At 44.2% G+C, this 20026-nt stretch overlaps 1 protein-coding gene across 6 annotated transcripts in view; it reads right to left on the bottom strand.

The window, feature by feature from the left end:
* Eif4enif1 (eukaryotic translation initiation factor 4E nuclear import factor 1) overlaps window positions 1–20026 on the bottom strand; it is a 54135-nt gene that overhangs the window by 2953 nt on the left and 31156 nt on the right. For all 6 annotated transcript variants that reach the window (XM_069994494.1, XM_069994491.1, XM_069994495.1 and 3 more), the window contains 9 exons: window positions 14440–14575; window positions 14073–14252; window positions 12649–12881; window positions 8241–8312; window positions 5764–5947; window positions 4889–4968; window positions 4236–4375; window positions 2538–2622; window positions 1016–1148 (listed from right to left, as the gene is read on the bottom strand). In XM_069994494.1, coding sequence (XP_069850595.1) covers window positions 1016–1148; window positions 2538–2622; window positions 4236–4375; window positions 4889–4968; window positions 5764–5947; window positions 8241–8312; window positions 12649–12881; window positions 14073–14252; window positions 14440–14575 — 1243 coding nt within the window. The remainder of the gene's footprint in view (window positions 1–1015; window positions 1149–2537; window positions 2623–4235; window positions 4376–4888; window positions 4969–5763; window positions 5948–8240; window positions 8313–12648; window positions 12882–14072; window positions 14253–14439; window positions 14576–20026) is intronic.

Raw genomic sequence — 20026 nt, 5'->3', positions numbered from 1 at the left:
CAGTTAACCATCAGAAAACTGGAAGTGGAGCTGTGGCTCACTCAAGGTGGTAGAGTGCTAGCCTTTTGAGCACAAAAGCTCGGACAGTGATCAGGCCGAGTTCAAGCCCCACAACTGACAAAAAGAAAAAATGTAAAGCTAATAAAGTTCATTCTTTTATTTATTTTTGGGTCCGGTCATGGGGCCTGTACTCAGGCCTGGACGTTGTCCCTCAGCTCTTCAGCTCAAGGCTAACGCGCTACCACTCGAGCCACAGCGCCACTTCCGGCTTTTTTCTTTTTGCTTATGTGGTGCTGAGGAATCGAACCCAGGGCCTCATGCATGCAAGGCAAGCGCTCTACGACTGAGCCACCTTCCCAGCCCCCTGAAGTTCATTCTTTAAACCAGCATTCACAACATTCTTAGGTTGGTCAGAATTTTGAGCAACCCAGAGAATGTGGGCTAGTTCCCCCTCCACTTTCTTCTTGTTGGTCATGGGGCTTGAACTCAGGGCCTGGGCACTGTCTCTGAACTTTTTTGTTCAAAGCTAGCATGACTTTACTAATTTGAACTACAGCACCACCAGTTTTCTAGTGGTTCACTGGAGATAAGAGTCTCATGGACTTTCCTGTCTGTGCTGGCTTTGAACCACTATCCTCAGATCTCAGCTTCCTGAGTACCTAGGATTACAGCCATAAGCCATCAGGGGCTGGCTTCCAATCCTTTAATAAAAAATGTTAAAAACTGTTACCATAAAGGATGATATAGAGAGGGATTACAGTTACATAAGTCAGGTAGTAAGAACATTTCTTTATGGACATTGTCACCCCTTCCCTCACTTTCTCCCAATTTTCCCCTCCCATACTCGCCCACAAGTTGTATAGTTCATTTCAACATAGAGCCAACCCTTCTATTTGACACACGACTGTGGTCAAGCAGCCAGGGCTTGGGTACTGCTTTGGAGAGACATCAGGTTAGGTTGGTCAGCCTGTGTTCTCTCTCACACATACTTGCTTAGTAGCACACCCTGCAGTACCTTCACTGGCCTTCAGAATATCCTCTTTACTGTCACCAGCAGCCACCTTTCCAGGTGCTGTTTCCTCCTTGCTTTTCTCTTTGCTCTCGTACATCTTCCGGATCACTGAGGTAGGGGTGAAGGAAGGAGAAAGCTGCAAAGAAAAAGAATTGACATCAGCACATCTTAAGTACTTTTCCCTAATATCAGGCCAGAATTCATTGACCAAGCTGCTCAACAAAGGTTAAGAGCTTCCATACTGTCTACATAGTATCAGAGGACAATACCAACATTCTGGTCTACAGCTCCTAGAGGAAAGGAAAGGGAGGCGGCAGGCAGTCCCATGAGTGCAATCCCTGTCCAAAGCTCTGGTAATAGGGACCTGCCTCTATCCACACACTTCACCTGGGGACCTGGGATTAGACGAGGAGGAATATGACCAGAAGTGCACCCTGGAGCAACAATGGCTCCCCCTTCCACCTGCAAAAGGACATTTCAGAGACAAACTTAGGAACTAAGTTATTCTTTGTTACTATTTCTCTTACTTGACTACCAAAACAATCACAATTGCCAGGCTCCTGTGGCTCATGCCTATAATCCCAGCTACTCAGGAGGCTGAGATCTGAGGATCACGGTTCAAAGCCAGCCCAGGCAGAAAAGTCTGTGAGACTCTTATCTCCAGTTAACCACTAGAAAACTAGAAGTGGTGCTGTGGCTCAAGTGGTAGAGCGCCAGCCTTGAGCTGAAGAGCTGAGGGACAGCACCTAGAAATAGAGTTCAAGCCCCATGACTGAAAGTTTAAAAAAAAAATCTTTTTTTTTTTTTTTTTTGAGGTACTGGAATTTGAACTCAGGGTCCTGTGTTTATTACACAAGCACTCTATCATTTGAGGCACAGGTCCCAACCCTTCACAATCACAATTATCTTAGTAAATTGAGCTACTAGGATTCATGATTTGGATCTTAAGTTTCCATTTCTTTGCTCCTTTGATGATTTTACTATTCGTGTGCCTTTTTCTTATTAACCCCAAATCCGCTAAATTTATGAACAGAAAAGCCTTAAGCCTTGCTTTCAAAGTGTCTGATGCAGCCGTATGTGGAGTCTTAACACAGCAATTGTTCCTCCCCCTTGTTTATCAGCCAGTCAGTTGTCAAACTAGACTTATCACCACAAATAGGCAAACTCCTCTGTCCCAGTCTTTGTAATACTAAGATCTGAACGACTTGTGAGCTCCCCAATTTGTCTGCTGGACGCCTTATCTGCCTTGTCATCTGTCCATCTCACCTTTTTCTCCTACCTCCCTACACAGCTGTTTCTTCATTTGGACATACTGTAATGTGTGCAGGCATGGGCCAGCAAATATTAGTCTGCTGGCACTTTTTCCATGAGGGGCTTCAGTAGGAGAGAACCCTAGGTGAAGACCGAACAAGCAAGTATGAAACACTTAGGTCAGTATTCCTGTGGAAGATTTTCAGGGATACTTAGGGTGCACAACCAAGTAGAGCAGTCTTCATGTGGTTCACAGTTCCTATAGGTCACTGACCATGCTTGTGATTGAAGCAGCAGGGGCTGGGGATGAAGAATTTCCTCGGTGCACAGGTGCTGGTGACTTCGTTACTCGCTGTTGCCTGTGAACACATTAATTATTAGGGAGAGAGCTCCACGCCACTAAAACTCCCAAGTCCGAAAATCAGAACGCAATCAAGACCAAGCCAAGAATCCCTTATACAGTTCACTTTCCCCAGCCTAACTAATGCAAAAAGATGACTAAGGGTTGGGCACTGGTGGCTCACAGCTGTAATCCTAGCTTCTCAAAAGGCTGAGATCTGAGGATTGCAGTTTGAAGCCAGCCCAATCAGGAAAATCCGTGATACTCTTATCTCCAGTTAACCATCAGAAAACTGGAAGTGGCACTGTGACTCCAAGTCGCAGAGTACTTAGCTTTGGACTGCAACTATGTCCTGAGTTCAAGACCCACAACTGACCAAAAAAAAAAAAAAAAAAAAAAAGAAGACTAAATTTTGAGTGATTTCAAAACTTTAGTGAAACATGGCACTTCCTTACAGAACTCTCACTGCAGTGGAAGGGTCATAACTTGGGGCAATCAAAGCAACATAGATACACAAACAAGGGCCAGTAGGAAAATGGAGAAGGTATGGCAGTAAACACCAAGAACACTGGGAAAGTTCCTAGAAAGAAGCTTCATTAAACTGGAGGTGGCCAGTGATCAAGATGGAGAGCAATGGCTCAGACAGAACAGCTACAGCGCAAGCGTTGGGTTATCTGGAGCTGGCATAGTTTATTTCTATGCCAGGAAGATGGATAGTGAACCTTCATTCTGTGGACTGGGTATGTTAATTAGTGCAGGGAGCAGACTAATTAGCCGTGGTTGGCACATAAACCGATGCTCAATGAGACGCTGGTTCAAATGAAACGAGTTTTAGGCATTTTAGGAACCAGTTTAATATAGCATGCTACTCCCGATCCATACCCAAATCAGACCTCCCAAACAGTAAACAGTGTTGACACAGACATAACAGCAAGTTGACAAGAGAAAAAAATGTGTGAGCCACTGGCTGAGACACTTCATTGCATTTCACCCATGTCTAAACTTGTGCCCCAAAGGTCAAAAGCCCAAGAACAGCCAATGATTCTTAAAGTTTTATGAATCACAACCAGATGGAATTCTAAAACCAGCTTTTTTCCCCCAATCAGTTCTACTAATCCCCATACTGCTGTACTGAGACACACATTCACCAATGTGGGGACACAGAACAGTGGTATTCTTGGTGAGGGAGTAAAGAGAATCCCTAAACCCACATGCAGTGGGGGTTGCAGTTCAAAGCCAGGGAGGAAAGTCCATGACACTTTCCAAGTGGAGCCATGGGTCAAGTGGTAGAGTACTAGACTTGAGCACAAATGCTCAAGGAGCTGGGCACAGGTTACACCTGTAATCCTAGCTTATCAGAATGTCTGAGAACCACAGATTAAAGCCAGCCAGGGCAAAAGAAGGAAGAAGAAGCTCAGGGACAGTGTCCAAGCCCTGAGGTGGTCAAACCCCAGGACCAGCACAAAACAAACAACTATAGGGTAAAAACTCAATGTCTCTGCAATAGAATTCAATTGTATCATTTCCTCTATTGAAAACTAGTATATACAACAGATGTACACTGTATCTGACTAGTTTACTAATCTCAGGAAGCCTCTATTTACTCAAATTCACATAGGATTACTAGGTTACCTGTTTCTGAATCCATCTCTGGTTCTGTCCACCTGTGGTTTGCCAAAACCAGGCTGGTAGAAGTTTGCTGCCTGGACTGCAAGGTCATGTGGTAGGGCCAGCCCCTCCAAAGCTGCCTGCTGCAACTCCATCTGACTCATCTGCCAAGAACAGAGAAAGAAGAATGAGGACAATCTGTATATTTTCTTTTCTTTTTTTTTTTTTTTTTTGTTGGTCGTGGGGCTTGAACTCTGGGCCTGGGCGCTGTCCCTCAGCTCTTCAGCTCAAGGCGAGCACTCTACCACGTGAGCTACAGTGCCACTTCCAGTTTTCTGGTGGTTTATTCGAGATAGGAGTCTCACGGTCTCTCCTGCCCTGGCTGGCTTTGAACCGCGATCCTCAGATCTCAGCCTCCTGAGTAGCTAGGATTACTGGCGTGAGCCACCAGCGCCCGGCTGTATATTTTCTACAAAAGTCTCTCTTCTCCTAGAAAGGTGCATCTATGCAGCAGCTAAAAAAAATTAGATATTGCAGACTTGACTAAACTATATTGTCAACTACCAAACAGTATTTTATTGAAGTATTATTTCCATTACTTAGCAATGTTCTGAAAAACACACCATACCGTTCCATAGCTGCAAAAGTACTGACAAAAGGGTGAAAACTCAGCTGACCTGGGCCGTGACAGGGCTCATGGGCTTGCGCATGCCCTGAAATGGGTCTCCAAGTAGTTGCTGGGGTCCTGGTGCAAAACCTGCCAAGAAAGTTTTAAAATGAGTGTCCAGACATGATCACTTTTGTGAAGCACTGCTGCTTTCTTGCCAGACGTCCATTCTTCCTCTGCCCTCCCGCAGGGGGCTATATGGAATTCAGAGTTCTTTTTGTCTGACATTGGTACTCAAACTTGGTACCTGATGCTTTTGCTAATTAGCTGGTGTTCTACCAACTGAGCCATGCCTCCAATTCCTTTTTTTTTTTCCCAAGTCAAAGATACGCGTGTATGTCCTGGGGCTTAAACTCAGGCCTGGGCGCTGTCCCTCAGCTCTTCAGCTCAAGGCTAGCGCTCTACCACTTGAGCCACAGCGCCACTTCCGGCTTTTTTTCTTTTTGCTTATGTGGTGCTGAGGAATCGAACCCAGGGCCTCAGGCATGCAAGGCAAGTGCTCTACCACTGAGCCACCTTCCCAGCCCTGGATTTATTTTTCTAAAAAAGGAAGAAAATGAAAAAACTTCCATAGAAGGTCAGGTAGGTGATAAATTATCTTTCATCTTTTCCTCAGGCCTTTCCCCAAAGGTATCTACCCTTCTCCCCACTCACTATGCAGTCGCAGGCTGGCCTCAAACTTGCATTAGCCTCTAAGTGCTGGGATTTCAGGCCTGTACCATCATTCCCAGCTTCAAATTTCCTTTAAAACTCTTTAAGGATGCTCATGGAAAACATTGCCAGTATAAACTTCACATAGGGCAATAGACTTCTGTTTGTAAGCATTGTTTCCAGCTGGGCCACCTGCCTAGCGCGTGTAAGGCTCTAAGTCCAAAGACTAGTTACCAATTGGTGATGGTATTCGTGGGCGAAGGTAGTCTGCTGAAGCTGCTCGAGTTTGAAACATCTGTGACATGGGAGGAGAGGGTGCTCTTTGGCCCAGTAAAGAGGTGTTAGGTTCCAAGCTCCCCATAAGGCCACTCAGAAGATTGGAAGAAGCAGGTCTCGGAACTGGTTGACCCAGAAGTTCCTAAAGGCAGAAAAGCCAAATCTCAGTGAACAAATCAAGTTGTTCCTTCTTAAGTCATAATCTTTTTTTTTTTTTGGTCCAGTTATGGGGCTTGAACTCTGGGCCTGGATGCTGTCCCTCAGCTCTTCAGCTCAAGGCTAGCGCTCTACCACTTGAGCCACAGCGCCACTTCTGGCTTTTTTTTTCTGCTTATATGGTGCTGAGGAATCGAACCCAAGGCCTCATGCAAGGCAAGTGCTCTACCACTGAGCCACCTTCCCAGCCCTCTAGTCATAATCTTTGGATAACAGATTTAACTTTTGGAAGCCAAATGATGAATCCCCTTGTAGTTCACTGAGGGACAGGACCTATGTATATACAATAGACTGTTTTGAATATTCAGCTAGCCACATCTGCTTTAAGTACAAATACAGGCTAGGTACTTAAAAATTCCACTGAGAATGCAAATCAGAAGTCAAAGATTTTTTTTTTTGGCTGTGAATTTGGCTTAATGGTAGAGTGCTTGCCTGGCATGCATTAAGCCCTGGGTTCCATTCCTCAGTACTATATAAACAGAAAAAAAAGGAAGTGGCACTGTGGCTTAAGAGGCAGAATACTAGCCTTGACCAAAAGAAGCTCACAGGCAGTGCCCAGGCCTAGAACTGGCCAAAAAAAAAAAAAAAAAAAAATCCTGTGGCGGGGGGGGGGGGGGGGGGGGGGGAGGAAGGATTGGGTGGGGCAGTGGGGGGGAGGCTGGGAAGGGATGTGAAGGGTAAACAAAGGAGGAGGCTACAGTGCTTGATAAGAAATGTACTCATTATCTTGCCCATGTAATTGTAACCCCTCTGTACAGTATGTTCACAATTTTAAAAAAATTAAAAAAAAAATTCCTGGGGCTGGGAAGGTGGCTCAGTGGTAGAGTGCTTGCCTTGCATGCATGAGGCCCTGGGTTCGTTCCTTAGCACCACATAAATAGAAAAAGCCAGAAGTGGTGCTGTGGCTCAAATGGTAGAGTGCTAGCCTTGAGCTAAAGAGCTGAGGGACAGCACCCAGGCCCAGAGTTCAGGCCCCACGACCGGCAAAAAAAGAAAAAAAAATTCCTTACCACAGTGGTAAATTTATTAAAATCAAGGAAACTATATGGATATATTTTGATCACCCAAAGTACATAGTTTATATAAGAGATTTTTTTAACTGTATTATTATTTTTTTCTTTTCTTTATTGGTACTGGGAATTGAACCCAGGAAGTTGCACTTGTAGGCAAGAACATTTTTGCTGGTCCTGGGCCTTAAACTCAGGAACTGGGCTTTGTCCTGAGCATCTCTATGCTCAAGGCTAGAGCTCAACCACTTGAGCCACAACACCATTTCTGGCTTTTTCTGTTTATGTGGTACTGAGGAATCAAACTCAGGGCTTCATATGCTAGGCAAGCATTCTACCCTAAACCCCATTCCCAGACTCCCTATTATTATTACTATTATTATTATTGCCAGTCCTGAGGCTTGAACTCAGGGCCTAGGCACTGTCCCTCAGCTCTTCAGTTCAAGGCTAGAACTCTACCACTTGAGCCACAGTACCACTTCCAGCTTTTTCTACTTATGAAGTGCTAAGGAATCGAACCCAGGGCCTCATGCATGCGAGGCAAGCACTCTACCACTGAGCCACCTTCCCAGCCCTCCCTATTACTTTTTTAACTGAAGAAAAAATCTCATTTCCATTTCCTAGAGTTCATTTCGATAAATACTATTTTATATAACCAGATGCACATAGGTAGTATGCTTTTATGTTCCTCTCCTAAGAATATCCTCCTTTGGGTAGTCATCTTTTAAAGCCAACCAGCTCCCCTAGTTCCCTTATTGAGATTAGGGGCAATACAGAACCATGTATATAGCAGCACTATGTATAGCCAGGCAACATAGGTCATTTGCTAAGGCCCAAGTCTGTACTACTACATAAAAGCAGTTAAGAAAACTGATGAGAGCCAGGCACCAGTGGCTCACGCCTGTAATCCTAACTACTCAGGAGGCTGAGATCTGAGGATCGTGGTTCAAAGCCAGCCCGGGCAGAAAAGTCTGTGAGACTGTTATCTCCAATAAACCACTAGAAAACTGTTAGTGGCGCTGTGGCTCAAGCAGTGGAGCGCTCGCCTTGAGCTGAACAGCACAGGGACAGCCCCAAACCCAGAGTTCAAGCCCCACGACCAACTAAAAAAAAAAACAAGAAAACTGATGAAGACTCAAGAGGGCTTGGTTTAAAACTAACCCTCTTGTATAACTAATGTATGCCAATGAAGAGAAAGGAAGATTATCTTACCTGCAGGATGTTCTTCGAGACAGGCTGGCCTGGGATTTCAGTAGGGGATATCAAATGGCTTTCAAGATTTCGCTATGAAACAAAACAAAACAAAACAAAACACTGGCTTTAACTCTTAGCACTTTAACACTTTAACATACAGACTGAGAGTAAGAAAATATCAAACCCTCCCAAGACAATTGGTGCTTAACTCAGACTAACCTGTTACTGTCTCTCATCCATAGGTCCCAGAAATCTGGGAAAGGCTTGTCTACATGTACATTCAGAATCCTCACTGAAACTGCCCCAGTGCTAACTCTAGTTCATTTCAACACCATGACCAAAATATGGACACAGAATATGGTGAAACTGAGGAGCCCTTATTTAGTAAGAAACCACCAATAAGACCATTTAGTAATTGATAGATCTCAATTTTTGATGCAACTCTGGCTGTTTGTTATCTCTAACAAAGAGTTATCTCTAACAAGAATTACTAGCCAAAGATAATATTTTAAAAAGCAAAGGGATGAAAGTGTGGTTCAGTGATATAGTGCTTGCAGAGCAACTGCAAAGCTCTATCCTCAAAAAATAAAGCAGGTATGGTGGCTTATGGCTATAATGCTGGCTACTCAGGAGGCATAGGTAGGCAGGTTGTGGTTCTAGACCAGTTGAAGTAAAAAAGGCTGGTGAGTCACTCCACTTTCCCCTCCATCCTGTTGTGGTACATGCTTGTTACCCACAGGAAGCATAAAAAGGGCCCAGGCCAACATGGGTAAACCCTAAATCCCAAAAATAACTAAAGCAAAACAGACTAGGGACCTGGCTCAAGTGGTAAAACACTTGCTTAATCAGCACAAGGCCCTAGTACCAATCAAAAATGTGAACACTAATAAAAGGCAGATGTGGCAGCATGCACTTGTGGGAGTCTAAGGCAGGGAGATTAGGAGTTTGAGGTCAGCTTGAGCTACACAGCAGGACCTATCTCAAAAAAAAAAAAAGTCTGGGTCTGGGCACCAGTGGCTCACCCCTGTAATCCTAACTACTCGGGGACTGAGATCTGAGAATCGCAGTTCAAAGCCAGCCCAAGCAGTAAAGTCCATGAGACTCTTATCTCCAATAAACCACCAGAAAATTGGAAATGGAGCTGTGGCTCAAGTGGTAGAGCGCTAGCCTTGAGCTGAAGAGCTGAGGGACAGCACCCAGGCCCAGAGTTCAAGACCACAACCAACCAAAAAAAAAAGGGCGGGGGGGATACAGCTCAGAATGCTTGCCTTAGCACGACACAAAAATCAGAAACATGCCAGGTGTTGGTAGCTCATGCCTGTAATCCTAGCTACTCAGAGAGCTGAGATCTGAGGATTGCAGTTTAAGACTCTTTCTCCACTTAACCACCAGAAAACCAGCAGTAGTGCTGTTCCTCAAAGTGGTCAAGCACTAGCCTTGAGTGGAAAAAGCTCAGGGATAGCACTTAGGCCCTGAGTTCAAGCCCCACAACCAACCAAAACAAAAACAAAAAAAACACCAAAATCAGTAACAGACTAAGGAGGCTGGAGGAATGGTTCAAGTGGTAGAATGCCAGCCATAAGTGAAAAAGCTAAAGGACAGCACACATGTCCTGAGTTCAAATTCCACTACTGGCACACACACACACACACACACAAATTATATATATTGCTATTCACAGTATAGATACCTTCAGCTTCTAGACAAGGAAGTATTAGGAGGCAAAACCCAAGTGGTAAATAGCAACTAAGTAAATGACTTACCTAGATGAGTGTGTTTTCCCTATGCCCATCTGCCCTTGCTTTTGCATCATTTTTTTCTTTTTTTGTTGGTCATGGAGCTTGGGCGCTGTCCCTCAGCTCTTCAGCTCAAGGCAAGCGCTCTACCACTTGAGCCACAGCGCCACTTCGGTTTTCTAGTGGTTTACTGGAGATAAGTATCACGGACTTTCCTTCCCCGGGTGGCTTTGAACTGTGATTCTCAGATCTCAGCCTCCTCAGTAGCTAGGATTACAAGCGAGAGCCACCAGTGCCTGGCTTTTGCATCACTTCGTATCAAGGGCACAAGGGCAGCCATGTTAACACAGAAGCCATGGTTGAAAACTGCTTTGCTAAACAGTTTTATGACATACAGTAAGCATATGCAGTCATCCTGTAACCTACCTTTAGGCCTAAAAGTTAAAATATATAACTCCTCTAGTAAATGAATACAATGCAACTGCCTTGCAAAAAAGTCCATCTTTGATTATCTAGTAATGTATACGATGATTATCAACCGTCCAGTCAAGACAGCAGGCTGGCCAGCTGCCAGTGGCTCATGCTTGTAATCTTACCTATTCAGGAGGCTGAGAACTGCCATTCAAGGGCAGCTTGGAAAGACAAATCCAAGATTTTTGTCTCTAATTAACCAGCAAAAAGCTGGAAGTGGGGCTGGGAAGGTGGCTCAGTGGTAGAGCACTTGCCTTGCATGCCTGAGGCCCTGGGTTCGATTCCTCAGCACTACATAAGCAAAAAGAAAAAAGCCGGAAGTGGTGCTGTGGCTCAAGTGGTAAAGCGCTAGCCTTGAGCTGAAGAGCTGAGGGACAGCACCCAGGCCCAGAGTTCAGGCCCCATGACCGGACCCCTCCCCTTCCCCAAAAAAAGCTGGAAGTGGAGATGTGGCCAACGTGGTAGAGCACTAGCCTCAAAAAGCTAGTGCTGAAAAAAAGCTAGCCTGAAAAAGCTAAGCAAGAATGCAAGGTCCTGAGTTTAAGCCCCAGTACTGTCATACCCCTTCCCCCAAGGAGTGAAAAGGATAAAAAGATTCTAAGTTGTAAAAATATTCTAAGTTGTGTTAACTTCAGAAGATTTTTTTGCTTAATGCTGGGGATGGAACTCCAGTGCCTCACAAATGCTAGGCAAGTGCTCTACACCATGAGCTTCATTCTCATTCCAGCTTTATACCTTTTTTTTTTTTGGTCGGTTGTGGGGCTTGAACTCTGGGCCTGGGCACTGTTCCTGAGCTCTTCAGCTTAAGGCAAGTGCTCTACCGCTTGAGCCACAGCGCCACTTCCAGTTTTTGAGTGGTTTATTGGAGATAAGAGTCTCATGGACTTTCCATGCCTGGGCTGGCTTTGAACTGCGATCCTCAGATCTCAGCATCCTGAGCAGCTAGGATTACAGACATGAGCAACCGGTGCCAGGCATATACTTTTTTTTAAAGCAGTGATTTAATAAAGTTATCCATAGCTGGGTGCCTGTGGCTCATGTCTGTAATCCTAGCTACTTAGGAGGCTGAGATCTGAGGATCACGGTTCAAAGCCAGCCCAGGCAAGAAAAATCCGTGAGACTCTTATCTCCAATTTACCACCTGAAAACTGGAAATGGCACTCTGGCTCAAGTGGTAGAGTGCTAGCCATGAGCTGAGTTCAGGGACAGTGCTCAGGCCCAGAGTTCAAGGCCCATGACCAAAAATAATTAAAAAATAAAAAAATCCATGAATTGCATAAGGTTCAGTCTTTTGACTGTCACTCATACTTTTAGATGAAAATTTTGCAGATGGGAATCTGGTGAACAATTCTGCTTAGGTTAGCCTCAAACCATCATCCCCTAGAGTTCAGCCTCCTGAGTAACTAGGATTAAAGGCACAAGCCACACAAGCCACTGGTGCCTTTTAATAAGTCTTGCTTTTGATATTAACAGTTGTTATCAAACAAATTGTAACAAATAGTTAACATATAAAAACATCAAGGGCCAAAAAACTACTACTCTGGGCTGGGAAGGTGGCTCAGTGGTAAGGAGTGCTTGCCTTACATACATGAGGCTCTGGGTTCAATTCCTCAGCACCACATAAGCAGAAGAAAAAAAAAGCAGGAAGTGGTGCTGTGTGTGCTTCGAGTGCTAGCCTTGAACTGAAGAGCTGAGGGACTGTGCCAACGCCCAGGGTTCAGGCCTCACGACCAGCAAAACAAATAAACAAAAACTACAACTCTATAAAGAATTTTCAGCTGGGCACCAGTAGCTCATGCCTATAATCCTAGCTACTCGGGAGGCTGAGATCAGAGAATTGTGGTTCAAAGCCAGCCCGGGCAGACAAAAAAAAAATCCAAAACTTTCAACCTGCACAAAAACCTTATTTGTCCATCATGGGGCCTGGGCACTGTCCCTGAACTCTTTTCCTCAAGGCTAGTGCTCTACCACTTGGAGCCATAGTATCACTTTGGTTTTCTTATGGTTAACTGGAGCGGAGTCCCATGAACTTTCCTGCCTGGGCTGCCTTTGAACCATGACTCTCAGATCTCAGCCTCTTGAGGAGGTAGGATTTCAGGCATGAGCCACCAGTTCTTGGCTTTCAAAACCCTTAAAAAAAAATCCATTTGGCGTGTGGTAGGTAAGGAAGTGAAATGGAAAGATGGGAAAGGAAAAATGGGTGGGTGCCAAATACTTACACTAACTTTGGGCTGAGAAGGCAAAGTCCCACTGGCCTTCATGGTGCTCACAAGCTTGTTGAATGCAGTCATGTCTCCATCTTTCTTCAGTGGTCGGCTGCTCGTTACAGCACTCAAGGTCTCTTCTAAATGCTCTGCCATGAAGGGTGTTGAATTGTTCACATGCTGGTCCACCTTCAGGCCCTTTAGTCCTGCTTCCACTTCTTCTACTGACAGCACAACACCTGAATGTGCTGAAAAGTTGACAAAGTCCTAGTTATACCCCAAAAAGATTTGCCAGCAATTTTCTCTGGCTAGAAAAAATTACCATATGTCTTTACCTGATAAAGACAATTCATTTTATAATTGAAATAAGGCTTTTACAAATGGCTGACACTGAAAACATTAACATGATAGTTGCTTCAGTAGGAAGGCTGTAATTTTGTATGTACAGAGAGATGCTATAAACTAGACCTATTTTTGTGGGGGGAGTACTGGGGTTTACACTTGGCCTTTTGCTTGCTACACAGGTACTTTATTGCTAAGCTACGTCTGCAACGCCTTTTAGAATAGGGTATCAATTTTTGCCTGAGTTGGCCTACACTGTGATCCTCCTTATCGCTATTCTCAGAGTAGTTCAGATTATAGGCAAGAGCAGTTAGCATCTAACAGGTAACCAAAACTATGAGGTATTAGGCTTTAAAAGCTGACAAGATGGGGTGGCTCACACCCTTAATCCTAGCTACTCAGGAGGCTGAAATATGAGGATCAAGGTCCACAGCCAGCCCACACAGGAAAGTCTGTGAGACTCTTACCTCAAATTAACCACCAGAAAACGTGGCTCAAGTGTAGCGTGTTCACCTTGAGCTGAAGAGCTCAGGGTCAGTGCCCAGGCCCAGAGTTCAAGCCCCATGACTGACCGAAAAAACAAAAAATGTTGACAAGATCATGCTATGTATCTTGCAAAAATGTCTTATGAGTCCTCTGAAGAACTGTTAAGACACAGGAATCCAAAAAGCCAACATCAACAAGACCTACATATTGTGATTGTTAGAGCACCGAGTTGTTATTTTGATGGTTTAATAGCTAAACAGGAGCATGGGTAGGCTAACCAGTGGCTTACCAGAAGAGTGTCTGCCTAGCAAGTGTGGGGCCCTCGGTTCAAAAAGAACATGGCACATTGGGGCCAAGTTGTGAGGAATTTGCAAGTTATACATAGGAAAGCGAAAGCACTGACTGTGGTATTACAATTAGGCCAAAGGCAGTATGATGAGGAAAAAGTTCTGTTCATGGGACACTACCCATTGGCTACCAGTTTCTCAAAAAGAGGCAGTGAAAACTTTGAAGAACATTACACAACCCCTCCCATTGACTGGACATAGAACCAAGTACCTTAAGACTATCTAAATCTCTTCAGATATCGAAAGCATTCTTAATACACTTACAGCTCTCTCTAAGTTTTTCTTTATTTGCAGAAAGGCTGGAAAGAAGAGGTTTTAAATCCACTTTAGCTTTCTGTAGCATTTCCAAAATGTCCACTTTATTTTCAGCATGGTCTTCCAATGGTATAGGAGCAAAGTAATTCCCCGAGTTCTGTCCAGGAGAGAGGATGGCTTGCTCCAGTCCTGACATCGTAAACACAATATGCACAATGGATCCCAATTAATGCAAAAACTCATCTTTTATAATTCTGAGAGGACCACAAACTGAAGGTTTCTCTATCTAAATATACTCATGCTTATGGATACAAGACTAACAAAGGCAGACAAAGCTCAATTCTCCATTCAAAGGAAGAGTTGGAAGCCATTTTACCTGCAAGTCTTTCCAGTTCTTCATGTGGTGTTGACCCGAGGCTGCTAGATCTGCTTCCAGACTGGCTTGGGTTAGAGAACCATCTACTGAATCGACTGGCAGAGACGGATCCTTCTCCCAAAACATCTTCTATCATCTAAAGAGAAAGACAGGAGCTAAGATGAAAGGCTCTATGCAAAACAGGATAAAGTTCAAATTTTAAGAGTGTTATTTTGAAGTGCTTTACTGCCAGGCTGATAAGCAACAAGACATGACCTATGAGAAAGTAATCAAAGAAAACCCTAGGTTTATACTTGGTGCTCTCAAAACAAGTAACATGGGGAATTCATCCTGACTTTAGTAGCCAAGGCTTTAAAAAAAAAAAAAAAGCAGGGCTGGGAAGGTGACTCAGTGGTAGAACGCTTGCCTTGCATGCATGAGGCCCTGGGTTCGATTCCTCAGCACCACATAAGCAAAAAGAAAAAAGCCGGAAGTGGTGCGGTGGCTCAAGTGGTAGAGCGCTAGCCTTGAGCTGAAGAGCTGAGGGACAGCACCCAGGCCCAGAGTTCAGGCCCCACGACCGGACCCCCCCCCCAAAAAAAAAGAGGTCATAAAGCTAATTCTGGGGCTAGGAAGGTGGCTCAGTGGTAGTGTTTGCTTTGCTGCATGCATGAGGTCCTGGGTTCAATTCCTCAGTACCACATAAACAGAAAAAGAAGTGGCACTGTGGCTCAAGTGCCTTGAGTTAAGAGCTAAGGGACAGCATCCAGACCCAACAACAACAAAGATACTAATTCTGGAAGTGGAGGTATGCATTGCTTTGAGTGAAAAAGCCAAGTGAGAACACAAGGTCCTAAGTTCAAGCCTCAGTACCAGTCCAAAATAAAAAAGAAAGTCGTAATTCTATCTCGTATGGTGGTCCATGCCTGTAATTCTAGCACTTGGGAGGGTGAGGCAGAAGATCAAGAATTCAAGGCCTTCCTGGGTGGCATGGCAAAACTCTGTCTCTGTAAACAAAACCAACCTCCTGACCTCAAAAGAATCATAATTCAGGATGGTGCTGGTGGCTCATATCTGTAATCCTAGCTACTCAGGAGACTGAGATCTGAGGATCATGGTTCCAAGCCAGCTGGGGCAGGAAAGTTTGTAAGGGTTCTACTGTTTGAACTCAGGGCCTTGCATTTGGCTTAGCTTCTTTGCTCACAGCTGGCACTCCACTATTTGAGCCACACCCCTAGCCTTGCTTTCTGCTGGTTATTTTGGAGCTGGAGACTTGTGGGCTTTTCTGCCCAAACCATGATTATGTGGATTTCACCTTCTGAGTAGGTAGGATTCTGGACTGAGCCACAGGCATTTGGGTGGTTAAAGCTTTTTTTTTTTTTTTTTTTAAACAAAGTAGATTTAGATACTCAAAAAAGAAAAAACAACAACAACAAAAACCCATGAATTTTCAATTCTATAAATTCAGTTAAATATCCAAGTTGGTCTTTCTACCTGACAGAAATAGTGACTTTGGGATACTTGAATTCTGAACCCAGTTTCCAGTCAATTATCAGATAGTGAAGGTTAAACTCACTTTTTTCAATCTGGAAGAATGTTTACATACATATATCTCCAAACTAAGTGGCAAAATAATTCTCTCAAAAGTACTTTAAGGGGGGGAGGGGGGAGGCTGGGAAGGGATGTGAAGGGTAAACAAAGGAGGAGGCTGCAATGCTTGGTGAGAAATGTACGCATTATCCTGCCCATGTAATTGTAACCCCTCTGTACAGTATGTTCACAAATAAAATTAAATTAAATTAAAAAAAAAAAAGTACTTTAAGACCCTAATTTGTTAACTCTTTCTCGAACTGTTTTCAGAGAAACTACTCAGACAATTCTGATCCCATTCCACTAGAATTCTGATCCCATTCCCCTTGTACTCACAAGGCTAGCTTTCAAGTGAACTGATTTTGCACTGAAGTATCAAAGTATTATAAATGATGATTCACAATGGAAACATTGAGGAATATAACCAAACTACAACCACCTAGTGATAAACAGGAACCATACATAAAATTTATTCAAAATGTTTCAGTATTAGAAAATATGAATTTTGGGGGGGGGGTCCGGTCGTGGGGCCTGAACTCTGGGCCTGGGTGCTGTCCCTCAGCTCTTCAGCTCAAGGCTAGCACTCTACCACTTGAGCCATAGCACCACTTCCGGCTTTTTTCTTTTTGCTTATGTGGTGCTGAGGAATCGAACCCAGGGCCTCATGCATGCAAGGCAAGCGCTCTACCACTGAGCCACCTTCCCAGCCCCATAGAAAATATGAAATTTTTATCAGTAACAAAATGTCTTTGCAGATTAACTTTTGTTCCTCTGGTGTTACTGCATAGGAAAGAAGTCAGAAGATATACACACACCAAAAAGAAAACAAGCCACAAAAATGGATAGAAACCAAGTATCTGGACATTTTCTAAAGGTGGTGAAGTATTGAGAAAGTACCTTCCACACACACATACACATAAATTATTATCATTACTTACTGTAGTACTGCGTATTGATCTCAGGGCCTTAACTGCTCTACCACTTGGGTGACATCCCCAGCCCTTTGACTTTCAGATTGTTTTTCAGATAGTCTCTTACACCTGTGCCTGCAAGCCTTTGGACTGCAAACCTCCTATCTCTGCCTCCCAGGGTAGCTGTGATTACAGGTGTGCACCACTATGCCTGGCTTGTTCTGGGGATAAGTTCACACAACTTTGTCCATAGCATAAGCCTTTTGTCTATACTTCTAGGCTAAGATTACAGGCCTAGTCTACCATGCCATTTAGCTTAATTTTTATATTATATTAAGCCACCTTTTTTTATTTTTTATTTTTTTATTTTGCCAGTCCTGGGACTTGGGCACTGCTGTCCCTGAGCTTCTTTTGCTCAAGGCTAGCACTTTATACCACTGGGCCACAGTGCCACTTCCTGCCTATTCTGTTTATGTGGTACTAAAGAATGGAACCTAAGCCCAGTGCCAGTGGCTCACACCTGTAATCCTAGCTACTCAGGAGGCTGACAGCTGAAGACTGCGGTTCAAAGCCAGCCCGGGCAAGAAAAGTTCATGAGACTCATCAATAAACCACTCAGAAAACTGGATGTAGTGCTGTGGCTCAAGTGGTAGAGTGCTAGCCTTGAGCTGAAGAGCTGAGGGACAGCCCAGACCCAGAGTTCAAGCCCTGTGACCAAAAAAAAAAGAAAGAATGGAACCCAGGGCTTCAGCATGTTAGGCAAGCCCTCTACCACTAAGCCACATTCCCAGTCCCTATTCATCTTAACTTCTGGCAAATAAAGCAGTTCAAGAGCAGAAACAAATTTGGTTTTATGCACATGTTGAGGAAACACTAATTTCAAGAAACTAATGTATTATTTATTTTTATTATTTTGGGATTTTTGAGACAGGTTCTTGCTGTGGTCCAGGCCAGGCTTGTGCATACCGCATAACACAGTAAACACTGCAGCTCTCAATCCTCTTGCCTCTTTCTCCGCATGCTGTGATTAGTCAGTCACTTTTACTACAGAGCAAGCTGGGACCTCTAACAGCAGACCCTTCCTCATATCTGCTGGTACAGGAAATGGGAGACCTAGATACACAAGGCCAACTGCTAGGTCAGTACATCCTCTGTGATGTCCTTATCAGCTACCAGCGGACTGAGGAACTGGCGGCAGTGCTGATATTCCTACCAGCCTTAGGAGACTTCTATTTTTTGAGGTGGTACTGAAGTTTAAACTCAGGGTTTCTCACTTGCTAGCCAAATTCCATAACCACTTGAGTCCATGCCTCTAGTCCATGCCCTGGGCTAGCTTTGGATCATGGTCCTCCTACCTAACCCATCTGTGCAACTGATAGTAATTCATCATACCTAACTTATCTGTTGAGAAAGGGATCTTAAAGGGGTCTTAAACTGTGATCCTCCAGATCTCTGCCTCTGAGTAGCTGGGATTAAAGACATGTTCCATCATGCCTGCCTTTATACCTCAACCCCTTCAACCTTTTGTAAGACTGGGGTTTAAACTCGAGTATCATGATTGCTAGGCAGGTTCTAGGACTGCTGCAAAAATGAAAAAGAACAATACCTAGAGGGAAGTTCGGAAAGTAGGAGTAAATGATCAGAAAACACAGATGGACACTTGGCTGTAACATCTATAGCATTTGTACTTTGTAACGACTGATACACTGCCCTTTACCACAAAGAATGCAAAAAGTGTTTATTGCCCTAAAACTCACCTAATGCCCTGTACCTACCTTGTGCTGGCTTAGTCATTCGGGGTTGGGGAACAGGTCAGTTTTGTCTGGACATGTGGTAATCAAACAAGGCACAGCTGTAGTTAAGGAAAGGTCATCTAAGTTAAAGTGCATCAGATACCAGTTTTTAAGGACTGGTAAACTCATGCAGTTAAGTATTGTAGATGGGACAGCCAGAACACAGAGAAACTTCTATGTACTTCCCAGTAAATACAGAGCCTATAATTATACTTCTCCAAAAGTTTGCTGAGGCTACACTAATACTAAATAGAGCTGGGGTGCTAGTGGCTAATGCCTGTTAAGTTACTCAGGAAGCTGAGATGTGAGGGGTGTATTCGAAGCAAGCCAGGGCAGGAAAATCTGTAGACTCTTATTCTACAATGAACCACCAGAAAACCCAAAGTAGACCTGTGGCTCAAAGTGACAGAGAGCTAGCCTTGAGCCAAAGAGCTCAGGGACAGCTCCCAGGCCTGGAGTTCAAGCCCCATGACCAACAAAATAAACAAACTGAAAAGACAGGATCAAGAAAAGGTATCAAGTGGGCTGGGAATATGGTTTAGTACTTGCCTAGCATGCATGAAGCCCTGGGTTCCATTCCTCAGCACCACATAACAGAAAGGCCAGAAGTGGTGCTGTGGTTCAAGTGGTAGAGCTGCCAGCCTTGAGCAAAAGAAGCTCAGGGACAGTGCCCAGATCCTGAGTCAAAGCCCCAGGACTGGAAAAAGAAAAAAGAAAGTTTCTACCTTACAGGTCCACAAAGAACAGACAAGGAAGTAGAGGTGTGGCTCAAGTGGTAAAGCACCAGCCTTGAGGGAGAAAGCTAAGGGATAACATCTAGACCCTGAGTTTAACCCCAGTACTGGCACAAACCAACCAACCAAAAAAGCCAGACAAAAGTTTAAAAGCAACAGTAAGAGAATCCACGCTTCCTTTTCACTAAAGGTTTTTAGAACCACTATATCACAAAGGTACCACCTAACCATGTAGATTCCCTATCAAAACAAAGGTTGCTCACACCTGTAATCCTAGCTACTAAAGAGGCTGAGATCTGAGGATCGAGGTTCAAAGCCAGCCTGGGTAAGAAAGCTCATGAGACTCTTATCTCAGAAGTGGCGCTGTGGCTCAAGTGGTAGAGTGCCAGCCTTGAGCTGAAGAGCTGAGGGACAGAGTCTGAGGCCTGCCTAGACAACACAATGAGAAATTTAAAAATATTCAAAGTATTTGGGTCAAACTTAACCATAGGGCTGGGAATGTGGCTTAGTGGCAGAATGCTTGCCTAGTATGCATGAAGCCCTGAGTTTGATTCCTCAGTACCACATAAACAGAAAAGGC

This window comes from Dipodomys merriami, unplaced genomic scaffold (genome assembly GCF_024711535.1).
Source record: "Dipodomys merriami isolate MVZ:Mamm:240054 unplaced genomic scaffold, mDipMer1.0.p SCAF_45, whole genome shotgun sequence".
NCBI lineage: Eukaryota > Metazoa > Chordata > Mammalia > Rodentia > Heteromyidae > Dipodomys > Dipodomys merriami.
Note: the sequence above shows the minus strand (reverse complement) of the source record. Positions and strands in the feature narration are given on the sequence as shown.